The sequence below is a fragment of the Leptosomus discolor genome, chromosome 7 (assembly GCF_034619465.1).
Source record: "Leptosomus discolor isolate bLepDis1 chromosome 7, bLepDis1.hap2, whole genome shotgun sequence".
NCBI classification, from domain to species: Eukaryota; Metazoa; Chordata; class Aves; order Leptosomiformes; family Leptosomidae; genus Leptosomus; species Leptosomus discolor.
Window position 1 is genome coordinate 38,315,199 of NC_141397.1, and position 21,489 is coordinate 38,336,687.

General features: G+C 41.2%; 1 protein-coding gene across 1 annotated transcript; it reads left to right on the forward strand.

Moving 5' to 3' along the window:
- Positions 1-306: 306 nt before the first annotated feature.
- On the forward strand, positions 307-20,954 carry TRA2B (transformer 2 beta homolog). The gene is made up of 9 exons (XM_086468222.1): positions 307-388; positions 7,321-7,454; positions 11,335-11,497; positions 11,884-12,072; positions 13,306-13,421; positions 14,613-14,696; positions 18,843-18,905; positions 19,655-19,728; positions 20,553-20,954. Exons 1-9 carry the CDS (start codon positions 353-355, stop codon positions 20,561-20,563), a joined length of 870 nt encoding a protein of 289 aa, XP_086324348.1. The 5' UTR covers positions 307-352; the 3' UTR covers positions 20,564-20,954.
- The last annotated feature ends 535 nt before the right edge of the window (positions 20,955-21,489 follow it).

Sequence of the window (21,489 nt, forward strand, 5' to 3'; positions counted from 1 at the left end):
AAATCGTTTTCGCGGCCTGCGGAGAGGGCGGCCGGGGGGCAGGAGGGGATCCTGGCCTCGGCCGCAGCCCCCCGGCCGGGCGGGCAGGAGCAGCACCTCCGCCGGGCACTGGAGCTGCCTCTGAAAGGGTCACTCAGCAGGCTGTGACCAGACGGCCCCCGCCAAACTCCACCAAACCGCGCCACCGCCATCTGCGGTCAGTGAGGGGCGGGGCCTTCACCGCCTGGGAGGAGGGTGCGGGGCCTGGCGCGCGCGCGCGCGGGCTGCGTCACTTCCTCTGCGGAGAGCGCTGGTGCAAGGGACGGTCGGGTCGTCGCGACGCAGCGGTGGCGGGGAGCGGTGTGGCGGGACGATGAGCGACAGCGGGGAGCAGAACTACGGCGAGCGGGTAATACACGGAGCCTGAGTGCGCTGCCCGGCCGGGACCTCCCACCCTCCTCCGCCCTTCTCCGGGCGGCGCCGCCGCCGCCGCCACCCGTGTCCCCGTCCCGCGGCCTGGGCGGAGCGGGTGGCGGAGCCGCCGCCGTGGCGCTGTGGGTGAAGAGGCCCCGTCGGACGCGCGGGAGGCCCGGCGGGGCTGGGGCTTGGCGGGGGAAAGATGGCGGCTTGCCCGGTCGGGAAGGCGGTGGGGGCGCGCGGCGAGGACGCTCTAGCTGCCCGTCCGCCGGCGCGCTCCATGGTGAGTGTGCCCGGCGCCATCTTGGGTTGGTGACCGGGCGCGCCGGAGAGGGACAAAATGGCCGAGGGCGGCCGGCCTGCGTGTCCCGTGCTCTACCGCTGCGCCCCCACGGTGGGGCGCCTTGCACTTGCCCCGAGCCTGGTGGGGCACGGACTGCGGCGGGGCCGGGCGGGAGGCGGCCGGCTCTGTTCCCTCGTGCCTCCCGCGGCAGCGCTGGGGGTGGGGCGCGGCCCTTCAGGCCCCTCCGAACTCGCAGTCGGGCTGCGGCGGTCTTGGCTGGTGCCGTGGTGCCTCGTCCTCCATCCTCCAGCCCCGTTCGGTGACATCTGGGTAGGGAAAGACAATCCTGAGCCGGTAGTAGTCAGAGCCTTTGTTGTACTCTCTGCAAAGCTGCATTCCAACGCACGTTTGTTGAATTATTTTCTAAATTGAGCTCTGATTTGCTGCTCCTCGCGCTTGCTTGTGAAATATTAACTCTGCTTCTTGATGTAGTTGCAGCCTTGCATCCAGGTGGCTTGGTCCCCGAATTTAAATGCGATTGCAGTAGTCAGTGCTAGGGCAATATCCTTGCTTTGTGAAACTTGCAGTAGATGTTCTCTTAAACTGCATAGTTACTGCAAGATGTTACTGTCTGGATGGAATTTTACTAATATTGCAGTAGGTAACTTGCTAAGCTTTACATTTGTAATGTACATCTGTAGTACAGATTACCTATAGTTGTTTTTTCTTTAGCGAATTGGTCTCATTTTCCTTTGAGGCCTTTAATTTTTATTGCAATAGATGAGTGCAGCGCAGGGGTCTAATTTTTTTTCTCAGCGTCAGTTTGTAAGTTTAATTTATTGCAGCATCAGAGGGAGCTGTGGAGGTGATAAGTAGCTTAAATTTTAAACCTTCACTGGAGGTGGCAAAAAGAAAATTAGGATGTAGTAATTCTGAGCGCAAAATTGCAGTCTCTGTCTTTGAATTTGGCCTTTGCTTACTCAATTCCACCACAGCAAGCTTTAGAACTATTAAACACTCATACTAGTTTCTACTTCAAGGTAGGTTAGGTTACAAAAATTTGGTCTCCGGTGGCTGAAAATACTAAATGTAAATGAACGCTGAAAGATAGGGATTAAAGAGGAGACTCATACCACCACTGGTATTATCTTTTCATTGATGTCTTCATGTCACGTTTAGAACTGGTGCATGTTTAGTGAGGGAGTATTACTTCTGACTTGCTCAATGAGGATTTCTGTCTTCGTTTTTTAAAAAGCGGGATTTAATTGCTGCTGTGCAAGTCAGGCTGAAAGCCAGTTTAAGATGGTAGCCTAACTTTTGCAAAGTTTGAAGGATTACCTTAATTGTATTTTCAGTCAGAATGAGTGGAAATGTTAAAACCTTTAGCAAAGTGTTTTTGAAACATAATTGTGCAGGGTGTGATAGGACAGCGATTGCTGTCCTACATACTTTTCTACTATTAAAAAAATATAAATCATATGCAGGCAGTCTTCACCAAGGCTTAAAATGAGTTCTGCCTGAACTTTCGTGAATTGTAAATACATAAGTTGTATGCAACGTACGTGTTTGTAAAACTAAAAGATAAAACCATAGAACTACAAACCTGGTATTTCAGACTAGATCAGGGAGTGGCTCTTCTAATGCTATTGCCCGTGTTATTTATGATATTTTTTACTTACTTAAGGCTTATGTTTTACTGAGTCAATGGCTTTCTATTTTTCAAGCTGGAAGTGCTAAAATCTCTGCAGAGTAGAAACAGTATTTGGATAAATAATCTAGGATATGACTTTACAACTGTCTGTTAAGGTGTTCCAAGTCCCTGCTGCCAACAAGATTTTTACTGCTGAAAATGTGTTCCTGCTTTCTCCTTTGTACTAGTGTTTGTGTAGTCAGTCAGATCTGGGAATTAAATCAGCTGATTTTTTTTTTTCTGATTCCATTTCCAGCTGCATTGGTTTGCAGGCTTGACTTGTTGTGTAGGCACGAATCCTAATGTCAGCATTGGGGATGAAGAAGAAATACCAGGTGCTTTTGCAAGTGATGGGACTTGCTATTGCAGCAGCAATACAAACTTAAACTGGCTTATGTCATACCTTAAAAAGGAAAGGAAAAAAAAAAGGGAAGAAAAAATTCACAGTCAAACTCTCTTTCACAGTTTATACTCCATAGTGGGATTAAATTCTGGAAACTTTTTTTTTTAACTGATTGGAGTATAAATTATCGAATGCTACCAATACTTCAAGTATGGAATATACTTCAAATACTGTCAGTATGCTGTAATAATTGCCACGTTTTTCTGAGTCACTTTTATTTTGTTTGCATTCATTGAAATTGTGCTTACTGAAGAACATGTGATCCAAGCATGGAAGGGTTGGAAAGAAGGCAGTTAAAGGAAAAAAACAATGTCTTATTCTGTGAATTAGTTAATGCTGATAGTGATTACTTGGTATGTGTCTGATCATAAACTGTTTAATATGGTAGTCAGGTGTTTTTGTTCTTTTTCAATCAGAATGACTTGAATGGTGTAAATGCTCAATTTATAGATCTGCCTACAAGGTACTTAAGACATACATTTTCAAACATCCTGATTTTATTACTAAGTTGTGGAAGAAGGTCTAAGGAAGCAGTTTGAGAAGATTAGAAACAGTCTCATAGCTTGATGCTGCCAAAAGGATAGGTCATTCTCTGTGTTCCTTCTTTGTCAGCTGCCACTTGATCTGACTTCTTGGTGGGCAGATTTAGTACCCCAAGCTGTCAGAAAATAGTTTGCCTTTTGCTGACTTTATTTTGCTGCCAGCTTGGTGTACTGAATGAGCCCACAGGGTCAGTGCAGGTGGCAGAGGTGGTGGGAGGAAGCTGGGCTTCTGTGCTCATGGTCTGCTATTTTGATTTTTCAAAACACATTTCTTGCCTTTTTTTTTTTTTTTTTGGTGGAATTTGGAAACTGTTGTGGAAAGGGGTTGTTCTTCTTTCCCTATGAGTGGATTCCCAGCCCCCCAGCAGCAGTGACCTGTTCTGGTGATCGTGTGCTTCGGGGGAAGAGAGGCAAGAACTGTTATTTTTCTGTTGAATCAATTGTTAAATTCAGTAGTAGAGAGGTTGAAGGAATGTGAAGTTAGCACAATTACACCTTGAATAAATCCAGCTACAGATTTGATAATGTGTGATGCGAGGCTGTACCTTTCTTTAGAAAAACAAGTGGAAATCCGTAAGTTTGGAGGGATTTAGGGTTTAAAAAATACTAATAATTTTATTTGCCTGTATCTTACATTAAGTAACTGAAATCTGTAGCTTGTATTCCTGTGAGGAAAAACTGAATCTCAGAAATGCAAAGAACGCATGGCCTTCACTTAACATGCCTTACAGCCGTTCCTGTTCATGGAAACCTTGTATCTACTGCCCCCAAAATAATGCTGCTGTTGTGACATACCTTGCTTATGGAGTAAATGGCTGTAACGCATGTTTTTGTGCTTGGAGGTGTTAAAAATGTTATCTCTACAGTATTACACGTTGGTTTTAGCATACTTAAAAGTATGGAAAGAATAGTTTGAAAACCACAAGGCTGGATGTCAGGGCTTCCAACTGAATTCCAATAATGCGTGTTGAAGGTGAAGAACTGTTGGTAAAGATTAAGGGAGCTGGTGGTTTTTAAAATCTACGCTTCATGAACTCAAGGCTAGGGGGAAAAAAAAAGTTATTTAATAGTGAAAACCAGTCTTGATCTGCTTACCAGCAGTGTTTGAATATAGGTACGGTAAAGAAGGTTGTTTCCTCTTCTCTCCCACGTCATGACAGGAGTCTACGATGGCATTTTAAAAAAACCTTAAAATTCACAAAGCAAACGAGTGAAAAGGAGAAAAAGAAAGTGTGTTAAGAATGACAAGACCAAATAGTAGAAATTCTCCAATTTAAGTGAGCTGTGGGAATGGCTTGGGGTGAGCCCTCCATGGGTGTCAGTATAATGGGGTGTAAATTAAGTTTGGAATGCTGCAGGCTCCTAGTGCTTGAAGTTTGGGGTAGGGAGGATTTCCTGGGGGTTGGGGCGGGGAGAGTGACAACTTTGAAATTTTAGGGGTTATTACCAATCTTAGTAATACCCAGAGCAGGTGAGGTGCAATGAATTCCTTTGAGGCTGGAAGTAATAAAGAGATGGTGTAAACTGAAGATAAAGGTTTTGAAGAAGGATGAACTGGAAGCAAAATGTGGGTGTTTAAAAACTGGAAAACGTAAAATCCAAAGAAGATGGATGAAAATAAGCCATCTGTCTAATTTTTTTAATTAGATATACAGTTGTCTTGAGGTTTCTTTCTTCCTAAGTTTCTTCTCAGATCCTTGGTGTCCAGTTTCCACATCAATCTTAACATAATACAGCAAAGATCATCCAAAAAATGTATTAAATAGATGAAGGCTTCAGTCATTTGCTTACGCTAATACTGTTTCTTTACTGAGTTTTCCAAAGCTTATTGACTTCTAAAAACCCTAAAAAGGGTGTGTTCATAGGCAAGATCCTCCCTGCTGCTTCCCTCCCATTGTGCGTTTCTTGTGTCCTTTTCAGTATTGGACATTTCAGTATTTAGACATGGCTCCTTCTGTCAAGAGTGTTATGTTTTGTGAAGGGAGGTATTTTTCCTCAAATGAATAACAGTCTTAGTTTGGTTTTTAGCCCTTCTTCGTTGTCTAACTCTTTAAAAGAAAGAGTTGAAGATTTCCTATGACTAAATTAATATATTAGCTCAGAACTCCATGGATTGTTTTCATTTGATGGTAGTAATGGGTTTAGGTTAAATTTATTAGTTGTAAGTTAAACTAGTTCTCAGTGTTTGTTTGCACTGCCCTTTGCAGAGTTAGTATATGAGGTGGCTGTAGTTCAGAACACCTCCTTAAACATTTTGACAGAGAAGAATATGACCTTGACCAACTTTGCATTATTTTGGTTGCTCTTGGTATTATGCCTGCTTTATCCTGTAAGTCATGTTTCCCCTTCCTCCCTATATTGTGTCGTAGGCAGTTGTAAATAGCTAAACTTTCGTCTGTGTTCTATGGAAGTGGTTTAAGCACAATTAAAGTTTCGGTTAGCAAATGCATTTTTGAATGCTTAGTACGGAATGCCCATGAAGTTGAGTGTTTGGGTTTAATAGATGTTACAGAGACAAAACAAGTGATTTTTGAGAAAAATGTGGTACTCCAGTGTTGTTAGTGAGCATTCTTGATCGGAATTGACAGAATGTTTAAATTGTTTGGTTTTAGGAAAAAGTAGAATTTTGCTGCTGAATTTTAAATTTTCTCTAATATCTTGAAATAAAGAATACCTTCTCGTGTGTTCAAGTGTTTAAGCCGTGTGACTAAAGTTAAGCATTATACTGGTTAAAAAAAAGGTATATGTCAAAGACGAAAATGCTAATTAGGTTATGTCATTACCAAAGAAGATTACAAGTAAATAATAAGAGTAGGTGGGGTATTATTCCAGAATAGTGTTTGAGTGCGTTGCACAGAATTGTGTTTTGATCAGTGGAAAATTGTGATTTACTTGGAAGCATGAAGCCTATGTACGTAATCACACTTGTGCAGGCAGAGTAGGTGTGAGTGTGCTCCTAGACCTTCAAACTGGGCCTTGTAAACTGCAAGAAATGTCCCCAAAAGTAATGTTAACTGTAAGTCGTTGAAAGAGAACTGCATTGTGCTTTCTGCATTCAAAAAGCACAGCAGTTTGTCATCTCTGGCTGCAGCAGGGACCTTGCTTAAGTCACTTCTTGATTTTTTTTTTTGTCTAAGTATGTGGCTGACAGTGCAAAGTATTTTGAGTTTCCTAATGCTAGAATTTCTTAGTAGATACTCAGTTGATCCACTGTGCGTTTGCTATTAAATACAGGCATAAATAGCGAATTCAGTTCCTTAGTACCAAGTTAAACTGAATTGACTGAATCTGTTTATAAAATAGTAGGGCATTTGGTAGATTCAAATCTTGAACTGCATACATAGTAAAAATCCACAAAACATTTTTTTTTCTAGTTTCAGTTTTGGCACTAGATTTTATCCTGGAGTTTTTAAATATTCTTCATCCTGTTCTTTTTCTATTAAGGTTAATGTTGAAGAAGGAAAATGCGGAAGTCGCCATTTGACGAGTTTTATAAATGAGAATTATTTGAAGCTCAGGAATAAGTGAAGCTGAAATTTGAAAAAAAAGAAAGTGAATGCATGCTAATTATCAGACCAGAAGTCCCACTTGTAGAATATTGAGCAATTTGTGTGAAGTGGGGAAGATGAAAGAAGTCAGAATTTGAAACGGAAGAATGAAGAAAAGGAATAAAAATGAAGTTAAGATAAGAAGTAATCTGGAATCTGAAAGCACTACGCTAAGTAATTACTAGTCTGTTTATGTGTCCCTGTATATTTTGCTAAACATGCATGCATTATCTGTTTAATAGCAAAAATACATGCAGGGTAAAGAAGTGTCTACCAGGGAAAAAAAAAAAAAAAAAAAAAAAAAACAACCAACCTTCTTAAAAATCTAGGCAGTTCTAATGCCAACTGCCCGGACGCATAGATATGAATTTTTACCATTTATTTCACTGGAGCTTGTTTACAGACCTTGGGTAAACGAGAAACTGTGTACAAATTAGGCTTTCAATATCTGCGTGCAGGAATCCCGTTCTGCTTCCAGAAGCGGAAGTGCTCATGGGTCTGGCAAGTCAGGGAGGCACACCCCTGCGAGATCTCGATCTAAGGAGGATTCCAGGCGTTCCAGATCAAAATCTAGATCCAGGTCTGAATCCAGGTGAGTTTACTTCTTTTACCTCTTCCTCCTCTTCACAGGTCAGATGATTATGTCAGAGGTGAACTGAAATCCATTTAGCCCAGTTCTGTTTCCAGAGATAATTGGTGATATGTGGACATTGAATCCAAAGGGGCATGTGTGGTTTCAGGATTTGAAAAGCTAAATTACCAAGTTCGATCTTTTTGCAGCTTTTTCGAAGAGGTAATTGGCTACATAGGCTTGTATCTCTGCTGATAGAGTTTGGAGGTGGCCTGCCTTTTAAGTCTTAGAATAACAGCTAGTTTCTGAGCGTGAAGCATGAGGAACTGTACATCTTCGTTTTTCTGTGCATTAAAAGAAATATGTGCATCAGTAGGTTTTCCATTTTAGGTTGCATTAATGTATTACATTTTCTCGCTGGAAACAGTGAAGTTTCTGGAGTAGTTAATGGTATAGTCCATGAAAAAGAAGCAGTAGAGATAAATGTGAATCTGTCTGACCTTCTAAAAATTATCAGGCTGGAAAACCTTAAAGATTAGGCAGCTTTCCAAGCCCTCAAAAAAAGTTGTGAAAAAAGTAGCTTGCTTATTGTATTTATGTGGCATAAAATACGCTCTTGGTTGAGAAATAAGCCTATAGATGTCATTGCTAGCCACTTTACATTGGCTTTACCAGGTGTGTCATGTAAGAGGTATATGTTTAACAGAGGAATGAATAGAGAGGCAACAAAACCTGTAAATGGGTAAATGATGTTAAAGAGTCTAGATAATTGAGTGCCGACTGCAGAAATGAACGTGTTGATAGTTTCTTTACCCATTCTTAAGCATTTAGGTTAAAAAACGTGGATTTCGGCAGCAGGGTTTCTGATTGAGCTGTCCACAATATACTCTTAATGAGTATATGCAATGAATTAGGCTTGCCAAAGCCTGGGGGTCAGGCTGGAGGAAAGATGACAACTCTGGAAGGCATTGTGCTGTTACAAATCACCCACGATGGAAAACGCTATCAAATACTGTGTTTAGGTCTCCTTGCAGTATCAAAGTGATGAGTTTGAAAGGCTTTTGTGAGAAGGTAAATACTTGGGAAGTTTTGACAGCAGAGGAATGGGCTTGGGTTTTGTGTGCTTCAGGCACAGTCAGAAGCGTCAAGTCATGCACTTGGCAATCCCTGTAGTGCAAGAACAAATATGTCGAATTAAATTAATAATAAAACCTTTGTAGGGTAATACTGCTTTATGGAGTATGAAATTGAAGTGACCTCTGGAATTGCAAGTAGCGAGAGATTCATAGGACAGCTCAGGAAGGGTCCAGTCCAAAATCCTGCTCAAGGCAGAGTCAGCTCTGGGCTCACACAGTGTTCTCAGGGCTTTATCCAGTGGGGTTTTGGAAACCTTGGAGGATGGAATCTGCACAACAGCTTTGGGGAGCCTTTTAATTTTAAAATAAGCAAGTCGGGACCCAGCCCAGCATGTCCTTCTGCACTTTAATCTGTAACCCCTAGGGATTCCGTACTCTTTAAAGCACTGTGTTTCTCACTTGCAGAGTAGTCATAACACTGTGTAAGAATGCAATTGCAAATTGTATAAAATGCTGGAAGAAGCAAATACAAGATCTAGAATTTGAGAGACCTGGCAAATCACATACTTTCGCAAGAAATCACCCTTTAAATAATATCCTGGCAACTGACTTTTTACTTTTTGATGAACAAAAGTAGAAGCTTATGACTGCCATGGCTTCCTGAGCATTTAACAGCTGTCTTGAAAACGCCTCTGGCTGGGAATACTGGAAGTAAATTGCAGAGTTGGTGCGCTGATTAGCAGATTTGGGCAGAATTGTGTCAAGGCATGTATTTAGAACCAACATACTTACATCTCTTTCCAGTGCCTTCACTTGTTTGGATGTGATCATGAAACAACCTTGTGAGAACTCATATTTCATGACAGTTTCTGTGGCAAATTATTTTTGAGTTACCAGCTTTGCAAATTAAACTTTGATTTGGGAACAAATCTGTGTCCTGGCGTATTTATCAGTTGCGGTGTGGATATACTTGATTTAAAAATCTTTTATTGAAGTTTTCAGTAGCAGCATGGCAAGCTTGTATCTTTGGCTGACTCTGTGAAGTCTAAACAATTCTTAATGAAGGAATAGGATTTTCAGCTGCGGTGGCTTTGCAGCAAAGGAGAATAATGGCAGTATGATGTTTTAAGGCAGCAATATAAGTGGCACCTATTTAAAATAAGCCTTGTTCTCTCACATAATGAGTTGCCTGGTTTAGAAGTGTCCAGCTCGTATTCAGTGTAACAGATCCATTCTGTTACCTGGAACCATCAGTTCTGTGTTTGCCTTCAGTTTTTTTTTCTGTCAGCAGTTGAAATGTGGCCATATGCGCATGTTGCACTTCTTTTTTGTAGTAGTAGTATTATTTCTGTCTGTCTTTACTGTCTTCCCCTCCTCAGGGAAGTTCTCTGTCTTTCTTGCTTTTTGTTGTCAAAAATAACTATGAATATAGAAAGAAATTAGGAGTATTGCAATGGGACATGCTGAAGGTTTGGTTTTTTTTCCTGGACGTGCATGCATGTTTTAAGTTGAGGAAGACAGAACTTAGCTGGCTCACTTCTGAAGAGGTTGAATGTATTTTTTAAGGAGGCCTGTAATGCACAGAGTGTCTCATACAGTCTGGCTGTCTGGTGACACTTACCTGGTGAGGAATGCTGTCTGTGGTAGAAGCTGTTAAATGCTCAGGAGTAAAAACAGGTTCAGGTTAAGAGCTTCATTCATGGCAGTGTAGTGGTGGTGGTACTGTGAAACACGGTTGAGCAGCAGTGATACCTTATGGTCTCGGTCTGTACTTACTACCTTGGTTTTCACAAACTAGAAGACACAAACAAGAGTCTGAAGATAAACAATTTATGACAAAGAGCCTTTGAATATTAAACTGCTCATTGCACTTCTTAGCCTTGCAGTGATTTTTTTTGTAGTTGTGTGGAACGCAGATTACTCAGTGACTGCCACCAACAGGCCGAGCTCAGGCATAATATTCCAGTTTAAGTGCCTGCCCAGCTTTTCAGCTAAGATTGTCTGTGTTGGGAGGGCTGAGGGTTTAGTAGAAGGAATTGAAATGTTTGAGAACGTCATCTCCACAGACCTAGTGCTGTCAGAAAACATTTCTGGAACTGCGCTGATGAGGCTTGGCCTGAAATTAAGTGAGCAGTTTCACCTTTGCCTAAATACACTTGAACTGTGAACATGTTAACGTTCGTGAACAGCTAATGTTAAATCACTGTTGAAATACCAGAAGGTAAATGAGCCGACTACAGCTTAACTTCCACAGTTGTGTTGAGCTCTGTTTCAGGGGCATTTGCCAGACTTCTGTGCTTGTAATTATGCACTAGTGAAAAGTGTATTTGCTTTTCAGTGTCACTGAAAGCAGTGCTAGAATAAGCAGTGTGCACCTCTGCAGTCGTGCGTGCTTTATGTTAAGTCATGTTTACTCCTGTTCCTTTTTTCTCTTAATTCTAAAAGAAAGCTCCCCCCAGCTGTTTTTACTTAAATGCTACTGTAAATGCTGTGAATATTCTAAGTGTGTACGGTGTTAAATAACGATAACCTCGTTAGAGCAAATTAACAGCTATTGAGGAATTAAAAGCTAACTAAAATGGGAGACCAGGTCCTGTTCTGCAGTAGAAATGCTCTGAGAGCATCTACCATAATCTAAGGGAAAAAGATATAGCACACAGTCCTTGAGACTAGTGACTAAATTGATTATAGCTGAATCATGTCGTACTGCAGGTTTTTAGAAAATGGTTATTTGGGCTTTTTGTTTGTGAATATCTGACATTTTTGAAGGGTTTAAAAAACACAAACAAACCCAACACTGTACCCTTTTATTTTTTTTTTCTCAGATCTAGATCAAGGAGGAGTTCCCGTAGACACTACACAAGATCCCGCTCTCGTTCCCGCTCGCATAGGAGATCCAGAAGTAGATCTTACAGTCGGGATTATCGTCGACGACACAGTCACAGCCATTCACCCATGTCTACTCGCAGACGCCATATTGGAAACAGGGTATGTCTGTTGTAGAAGCAGATGACTCGTACATAGTCCTGAATACATCCTGAAATCACTCAATTGATGGGCATGTTCCAGAAAAATGTTTTGCTTTGTGCTCAGGTTTATTTAAAAGGTACTGTTGTATTCACTGAGGTGAATTGTCATTTGGCTCTTGATAAGCCATGAATCTCCGTAAGTTGCTTAAGATTGTGGGATGGGGACGTCTTGTTTGGTTTTTAACAGATGCTTTTCGCTGTGCTACCAGTGCAGGCTGTTGTCAGTGTACCTGCTGTAATGAGTGAGGGAATGTATGCAGTGAAGGATGGGGGTAGAATTAGGAGGGAAATACCTTGTACTGTGAATACAAGCAATTTTATTCTAATGTCTGTCCCTTCCTTTAGGCAAATCCTGACCCAAATTGTTGTCTTGGCGTGTTTGGATTGAGTCTGTACACCACAGAAAGAGACCTGAGAGAAGTTTTCTCCAAGTATGGTCCAATTGCTGATGTTTCCATTGTGTATGATCAGCAATCTCGACGTTCGAGAGGATTTGCGTTTGTGTACTTTGAAAACGTCGAGGATGCGAAGGAAGTAGGTTGGGGTATAGAATATATGGCACGTTTGCTGGGTTCTCATCATCTCATAATTTATATGTCAGAGTCTTGGTTCAAAAGGTTACCTACTATGTGCCAGTGGAGGGGTATCAATCCTGGTCCCTGTGCAGGCGGAGCTGTCATGTAATTCACAAAAGCAAACTTAAGGCTAGCCATATGCAAACTGTGCCAACAAGGAGAAGAAAATAGAAACACAGGCTCTCTGTTTTATTATCAGATGGGATTTATTGCCTCACTGCACATGTGATCTTCTGTTTAATAATGGGCATGTTCAGAGTGGACCAGGTGGCCATTTCAGAGCTCTCTGTAGGAGCACTAGTGTGTGTTCTGCTGACTTATAGTGCTTCTGTCTGAAAGGGGGTGGGGGGGAATCTTTTCTGAAAATAAAAGGCCAGGCTGTACATGGCTTCCTGGTGCCTCCAGGTATCCATGGCAAACCCTAAGGGACTCGGTAAATTGAAGCAAAGTCAATGCCATGTAACAAAATATGGGATTTGTGCTTACAAGTGCTACAGAAGGAGTGGGGGATTCTGTACTTGCTAGGTATAGGATTCTATTCTCAGGCCAGCCCTTGGACAGCAGTGTGCTTATGGGCTATAACAAGGCTTATATTTGGCATAAATTCCAGTACTTAAAGTCCCTAGTATCATCTTTTCCAAATTTGGCATGAAGGCTTCCATGTTAGGTTGGAGCTTTGAATGTAGGTCCTGCTACTTGGCAGAAAAAAACCCAATGGTTTTGGGTTTTTTACTTCAGACTTGCTTATGACTCAAGATACTACTATATTCAAGGTTACGGTAGGTTTTGAGGATGTATTGGAGAAAAAAACCCTAACAGTGCTCTTTTGTTGACTTTTGAATACTTTGCTTCATGTTGTATGTTGGAGTGTTTACATCTCCCTACACAAGCATGTTAAAAGGTTGCTCTTAATCATGTTAGAAACAGGTACTGAAACAATTGTTAAATTATGTTCCTTTAAGGCTTTTTATGCTATATAACTCACCCTTTAAGTGGTTACTGAAGCTTAATCCAGCTGGCCTAGAACGTCTTAGAGTTTATGTTCAGTGTTACCTACAAGGCATAAGAGAAGCTTTAGACATGCATCCATGAGCCATTTTAGAACTTCTTTTAGTACTTGAAGCAGGGATTAGAAACTTGTGTTGGGGGTAAAGTTCATACCTACAGCTAGTTGTATTTTCTCACTGTTTAGGCAAAGGAACGTGCCAATGGAATGGAGCTGGATGGAAGAAGGATCCGGGTAGACTTCTCCATAACAAAAAGACCTCACACACCTACCCCTGGAATCTATATGGGAAGACCTACTTAGTAAGTTAGCTGTGTGGGGTTTTTGCCAAACCAGTATGGGATAGGATTGTCTTGAGTTTTGTTAAAACCTGTTCTGTATCCCCTCTAAGACACCTGATTCTCTGTGTTTTTCCTAGAGTATTGGGCTTTCGCATTAATGCACTGTTCTGAAAGCTGTTTCCTTGCTTATGACTTGTGTCCTGTACATCATGCAGATGTTTCAGTACTAGAAACTAAAACACAAAAATCACTGTTGATGCCTAATTAGGGTGTTTTTTTTTTTAAAAAGTCTACTTAACAGGAGATGTGCTAGTACTTGTGTGCTTATCTGGCAAAGCTTCTGAAAACTAAAAAACTCAACTGATAAAGAAGGCTTTTCAGAATTGGAAAAAAAAAAAAAAGAAAGACTACATGTGGACAGCCATTGTAGTAATGCTTATCTTTCCAGCTTCTTTAGGTAGGAGGGGTTTATATAGCACTTGCTGGTGACTGATCTGGGGTCGGCCTGGATTACAGTGAGCAGGAACCTGTGTTCCTTAGTTCTGTAGCCCAGCCAGAGGTATCTGAACATTTCAGTAAGTCTACAGTAAGATTTTTTTGACAACTTCTAAATTATTTTAAGTAGTTGTCCTGTGTACTTTCAAGTATTAATGTCTTTTGCAAGCTCAAGTTTTCAAGAGTGAATTGACAAATAGTTGAGCAGCTGTGTGGCACAGTTTGCCCTACCCACAGAGTACGCTTTTGACTTCTTGTAAAGCCAAGAATGTAAATTGCTTTCCCAAGTCATTTCCCAGTTGTTTCCCAAGCCTTTCAGCTTCTGGTACTGGTAGTTACATAGTTGATTTTGTGTTGAGACTGCAGGTTATTTTTTTTAATCAGAAAGTTAATCCAAAAGGAACTTTCTGAGAGTTAAAAGTGAATGAAGCGTTGTCACAGAATGGAATTCCTTATGTGCCTGTGGTATCAAAAGGTTTCAGACCAAGGAGGGGAATTGCTTAAATAATAAGCAGATATTGAAGTAGTTCTGTTCCCATCTGCACTGATGGGAGAGCAGGAGTGCTCACAATCATTTCAGCTGTGAGGACACAAGGCAGTAATAGAACCCAGTTAAAATGATGTATACTTAACTGACTGTATGCCTGTTGAAAAGCACTGCAAACAGTCTGAATGTTTTATATTTTATTAAATGTAATTCTGTTTCACTGTTTGTAGTGGCAGCTCACGACGACGAGATTACTATGACAGAGGGTATGACAGAGGGTATGATGATCGTGACTATTACAGCAGATCGTACAGGTGAGGCAGCATTTGTAATATTTGACTGCTTTTTAAACTGTGCTTTCTCATCTACATTTCTACCTATGTAAGTGTTAAGCAGTTCATCCTACGTGCATATGCCACAATATTTCTGCACTAACTGTTGTTCTTGAATGTTGCTATGAAATCATTACCAAAGTGATTGCTCAGTACAAACCAGATTGGTCAGTTTGAGAAGTACTTTGTGATTTCAACCTGTGGCATGAGTTAGTCCGTAATTTTTGTCTTAATCTGCATTAAGTTTTGAAAAACAAAGTGTATTCTCAATACTCTCATTTTAAAAGACACTTTTGTTGGTTCATCTGTTAGCATTGACATGATGGGAATACAGGTGCAGATCTAGTATTTGAGTTGGTATTATAGTGCCAGCTTACATTTTGAGCATAGTTTAGTAGGCAAAAAGTGGGAAATTTCAGTGGTCACCAGTATCCACTGCTAATAATTACGGCACCTGAACTGTTGCCAAAAATAAGGAATCAGGGATTAGAACATTACCTTTTCTGTATTGGACATTTGCATTAAAATGCAAATTTAAAAAAGCATAAAAAAGCTTTTTTTAATATACTCTGTTGGGTTGGATGTGTGTTTTGATTGGACTCACACCTCCTATTTCTGTCTGTCTTCAGTCTAAACTTCTGTGTTCGACAGCATAGTAGTTAGCCAAAAGAGGTGAATATTTAGGTGGCAATATACGTTGTCAGGGGCTAGTCAAACTGACATAAAATCTGTTGAAAACATGGTTGGTGTGTAATTGGTTTTGGTGATAAAGCGAGTTTGTCTTCTGTGTTTTACATTAAGACTGCCAACAAGACTTGTGCTCTGTGAAATCCTCACGGTTTCTGGACACTGTTAAGTTGGACACAAAGATAAGAGTTAGTTTTGTTTTTTGTTTTTTCTGTCTGCAGTTACCCAATGTTCCTATAGCAGCAGAATTCTGTAGTAGTACTTCCTAAGTGGTTTGCAAAGCTTAAATGCATCAGCAATGGGTGGACTTGTGATTGTTCCCTGATGGCAACCATGTATTCATGGAAATACATGAATTCAAATTGCATTATCACATTATAGCTTAAAGATAAAGGAAATAATTAAATTCTGTGATCTTAGCTTTCGGTGTACTCTTCTGTTGCTTTCTAGGTGTAGAAGAGAATAGAATCTTTATCCTGACATTGATAGCTGTATGGTCATTATCAGTGACTGAGGGCAGCTATCTCCTCCTTCCCCTCTTACTGCTTTCAGCCATTTTTTCTCCTTCCTGGGCTGTTGGCATTGCTTCCAGTCTATTTCTCCCCTCCCTGCCTTGCTGTTGTCACTTAAATTGGGTGCCTTGCTTCTACAGTGCTTCAGTGCTTCTGGGGACAGAGGGGGGATCAAGGTGCTCTACATCACCACAGTGAATACAGGAGACACAAGTGTGCTGCTTACATTTCTGGGAAGCAGTCATTAGGGTACTTCTGCCTCTAACAATCCTTTTCTTGAAACATCAGTGGCTTTGAACGTTTTGGAGAACTGTTGCAGCTAAAATCTGAAGCTGATCTGGGCATACAAGAACAAAGATATGTTGGGTTTCTCTTTACCAGCATGTGTATCTAGGCTTTCGTATGTGGTAGATGGCTCTTGGACCAAACTTCCAGTTGGTTTCGGAGCACAAGGTACAAAAACGTGCTTGCGGCCTTTCAGTACTTAAAGGGGGCCTGTAAGAAAGATGGGGGCAATCTTTTTAGCAGGGCATGCTTTGGTAGGAGAAGGAGTAATGGTTTTAAACTAAAAGAGGGCAGCTTTAGGCTAGGTATAAGGAAGACATTTTTACAATGGGGGTGGTGAGGCACTGGCATAGGCTGCCAAGAGAGGTGGCAGAAGCCCCATCCCTGGCGATATTCAAGGCCAGGTTGGACAGGGCTCTGAGCAACCTGATCCAGCTAAAGATGTCCCTGCTCACTGCAGGGGGGGTGGACTAGATGACCTTTAAAGGTCCCTTCCAACTCAGATGATTCTATGATAGTTAACATAGCCTCATCTCACTTAATGGATTAAAAGTGATTAATTGAAGTCTAGTGGGTAAATTAACTGCAGCAGCTTGCCAAAGTGTTGGGGCCCAATAGGAAAGACTTGCAGCGTTGCCTGCTAAGTGGCCTGTTAAGTGGTGCTTCTGGCTTGCTTCTCCCACTTTCCTTTTTTTTTCTGTGGGGTTCTGATGTAAACCTATCAAAATGGCAAAGGCACCTAAAGACCAGCAAAAGATGTGGGGCTGTGCAGTCATTGGTAAGAGTTTCACACCATTGGTCTGTCGTCTTGCACTTCATAGTACAGATTTCCTTATTCTTTCTTGAAGGGTCAGTCGGGGTGTCCTGGTTGTCCTTGAAATCTGTTGTTTGTGTGGTCTTAAAATGTAATTTATTCCTTGTTCACATTATGGCGTGACCCAAGTCTTTAGTGCTTAAGTGTTACCTTTTCCATTCCTGATAGTGACCAGTGGCTCAAATGTTTGTAAAACGTTACCAAAAGTTTGCAATTACATAGTTCTGGGTACATGCTATTGAGAATAGTTGTGATAGTGACTGAACATAAAGCAGAGTGTGTGCATGAGATGAGGAAGAGCAGGCTAGTAAGAAGTGATGTGAGAAGATGGACTACTTTAGTGTACTAGTCTGAGCGTAGCGTATCGGAATTCACGGCCGTGCTTTGGTCCAGCTCTTTAAGGCAGTCATATGCTGGGCCATGTTCTGACCTTCCTACATGCTCTCCTATCCTATGCCTGTTGTGAACTAGGGCTTTGGGGTGGAAATACTCAGAAAATGGACAATTCCAGCGAGGGTGATTTCCGTTTCCCGTCTTAAAAAAAACCAAACCAAAACAAAAAAACAACACAAAACCAAACCAACCCACAACCCAATGTTTTACAACTCACTGCAGAACCTTTGTAACGTCTTTTCATATCAGATACTGAAAAAGTGAAAGTAAGCCACAAATGGTTTGTGTGTGGCTACTCTAAAAATACGGTCTGCCCAGGTTAGATACCTACATCCTGCAGATACTGGTCGTTTGAGACGGAGAGAAGAATAAGTTGTTTCCTTGAGAAAGGGAAAGTTAGGTGTTAGTATTCCACCCTAGAAAATCAATTAGTAACAATTACTTTGCCTTTCTTGCCCTCTGTGCAGTGAAGCCTTAAGGGAAATACAATTTCAGATGGGAACTGTCATGTTAAATAACTTTTAATTTCTCCTCATTGCTGTGGGGTTATTCATCTTGCCTGGAAAAGCATCTGTAAACTAAAGAAAAACCTTAACACCACGACCACCCACACCCCCCCCACTTGTGCACTGGCTACCTACCAAATGGAGATGACTTTAAAAAACTAAAATTGAAAAAAAAAAAACCAAACCACAAAAACCTGCTGATTGGAAGCGCGGTATTTGGGGGGTTCTTTGTCCTTCAAGTGATTTATGACCTTTGTGAGCTGCTGTGAGACATCTGTGGTAGTGACTGTTCCATAATCCAAATGCAATTTAGTCTCCTCCTGGTAATGCCTTACTGTCTCTAAACATACGGAGGTACCAGCCCAAGCACTTAATATTGTTAAATACTATAATGTGTTGTTTCAGTTCAGGGCAGCTTCTATATATGGGGAAGTTCTACTACATTTCTTAAATGCCCTTGTTTGAACATGCTTGTAAAGTGTTAAAATGTAAGGGTGTGGGGTTTTGTCCCTGCCTCCACTTTGGCTCAAGTTTTTCCTCAGGACAGTGAATTGCTCTTTCTATTTAAAAAAAAAAAAAAAAAATTGCTTGCCTCAAGTGGATAAGCATCTGAGAATAGAAATGGTCTTAGAAGCGAAGGTTCTGTACTGATCTTAAAATGCTGCTCGCTGGGGAGTATGACATTTTAAAATACAATATTGGTCAGGTGGAACATGAGTCCTCTTTAACTGTTCCTTGACACAGAGTTTAGCCAGCTCATTCCAGGAATAGATAAAAATTAGCATAATGAAGTAATTCAGCATAATCCAGCATAGGAACCAATGTTTCCTTATCTTCACATCATTTTATTATGCTTGATGACGCTTTTTCCCTGTACAACAAACTTTTATTTTTAAAATTTTCAAAAGTTGTTCTGCTTTTGTATTCACAGAGGAGGAGGTGGCGGAGGAGGAGGAGGATGGAGAGCTGTTCAAGACAGGGATCAGTTTTACAGGTGTGGTGGGAAAGCTTTCAGTGTCTGGTCATCAGTGGAAATATTCTTATACACGGGGGGATTTTGAGTGTTCTATAAATGAAGTCTAGGAGATTTTTAAACGCATTAACGGACACTGGGTGGATGATTGGCACTTGCAGCTCTTCAGCAAGCAGTGCATCTCGTTTCAGAGGTTCCCTTATTGCTGTGGAAAGGAATGAGGTTAGTATAGGGCAGGTTACTGCACTTTTGTGCAGGAAAAACTTGTGATTTATGCCAAGAAGTTGAATGTCCTGCATATTTGGGGTTTATTTTTTTTATTTTTAGGAGATTAGTGGAACTAGGCAAGGAAACGCAAAACTTGGGAGTGCCTGGCTTGGAGGGGTTTGAGGGTGGGTTGGTTGTAGCAGTGACTGCTAGTCCAATAAGCTCTTCATCTCAGAACAAATAAGTCAGATTAAAAGTTAAGGTGTGAGGTGGCTTCCACTGCTTGGTTGGTATGCTCCTGTCTTGAAACACTAAAAGGATCGCACTGTGAATGCAGAGAGCTTGTATTTCTTCCATTAGTCCAAAGTAATATTACTCTGACTCAGTAATAAAAAGAGTGCTGAGAAAATTCAAGTATTTGCTTTATCCAGTAGAAATCAGCTCTTTATGTGCTTGTTGGCTTTCCCAAGTGGACTCTTGATACCAGGACCAGGTTAGAGGTCTCCATGTAAAGCTGCCGCAGGCTCTGACAAAGGGATTGTTTCTGTTGCCCTCTTCCCCAGGAGGAGATCACCATCCCCGTATTACAGCCGAGGGGGCTACAGATCGCGATCCAGATCTCGATCCTATTCACCTCGTAAGTAGCCGTAGAGCTCGCGTGTCAAAAGCAAATTTTCACTTTCCCTGATCTTACTTTGGAGCTTTTGTGTCCGTCAAGATGATTTGACTTCAGTGCGGTGGGGTTTTTTTTTGAACCACAGTTCCCTTTAATGTTTCATTGAGCAACTGGCAACCTTAAGGACAGAGCAAATATTTAGTTTGCAAAAAATAAACTAGATAATACCACTTATTTAAAAAGTCTGAGGTTTCTCTGAAACTGTTAAAGCAGGAGTTTTGAGTACATTGACAGTTTGGTTACCTCTTGGACAGCAGGGCCGAATTCCCAAGCCTCGCACGTTCAAACACTGACAGTAAATTTTCCAACGTAACTTGTTAAAGAGGAGCTTAACTTCATCCAATAGCCGAACAGAGCTTTTTTTTTTTTTTTTCTGAAGTGCTTATTTGCATGGAAGATAAAGCTGCGTTTTGATGGCAGAAAGTTAATAAACTGCAATAGCATTCCTAGCATACTGCCTTTGTAACGGATCCAGAGTGAATGAATAGGTTGGGTTCTCTCCTGTGTCCAAACAAAAACAAGTGTAACTGCTTTTACTGAGAGGCAGGTTCTGGTGCCCAGGGAGCAGTTACACTCTGAATTCTCATCCTGTGCTGAGACATCAGCCCCGGCCCCGAGGCATATGACAGGAATTGGGGGGGTTTCTATACAAAGGGACTTGCTGGCAGCACTACTGATGCTGGGTGCTCGAGTTCGCACCTGAGCGGTGGCAGTGAATTTCAACAGAACTCGGAAGATCTGTCGGTCCTTGGAAGTCTAACGGCATGTTTTTGTTTCTCTTTCAGGTCGCTATTAAAGCATGACATGTAGAGGAATTTCTAGCTACAGCCTTTGCGTTGAAATTGCAAGTTTGTGGACAATATTTTTATTGTCTCTTCTGTTTAAACAAGTGAACAGTGCCTAGTGAATAGGTGACTTTTACACCTTTTATGACGACTACTTCTGTGATGTTAAATGCTGTTCATTCTGCATATTTGTGTAGTTTGGTGCTTTGTTTCAAGTTGTGTTTTGAAAGGAGTATGTTTTGCATGTATTTTTTTAGTCTCGATTTTGACTCCTGAAAGGTTTCTATTGTAAAGATAAACTGTTCAGTTAGTTTTTTCTACTGATTCCAAGGTATTCTGAAGATCAAAACCTGTGTAAAATGCTTTCAAAAAGTGAAAAATAAAATAAAAAGAAGTTTGGTTTTCCTTTTCCTACTTACTTTTGCCCAGTACAAGTTATGGGTTGAGAAGAGACTACAACACTTACGCTGTGTGTTCTAGAATAACCTTTAAAGCCCAGAGGTAAAATTCACCATAATTTTGTGTTGTTTCTAAATGTCTAATACCTTCAGGTGTGTAAGCCCAGTGTATAGAGAAGTCCTTTGTGCAAATTGTGCAGCAGCAGGAGTGAGAACTGACCTTCAGCAGCACTGTACGCATGGAGCAGGGCTTGTCATAAACTCTTGATAATGCTGCTGAGCCTTGAGGTGGGTGAGCTGTTGGCAGATAATCACCTGTAACATGGAGAGGGCTTCAGTGGATGTAGGTAAGCATATATTTAGAGAAGGCAACGAAATAACATTTAGACTACTTGGATTTTTCTTATTTCTTCACTGATGGCTAAAAGGCAGTCTCCCTCTGAAATGCTGCTTTCCTAGTACCGTTTTGCCTACTTGGATTCATGAACTTCTTACACTTATAGGAAAATTCTGTGCAAGATTTGAAGGTACTTTGTCAG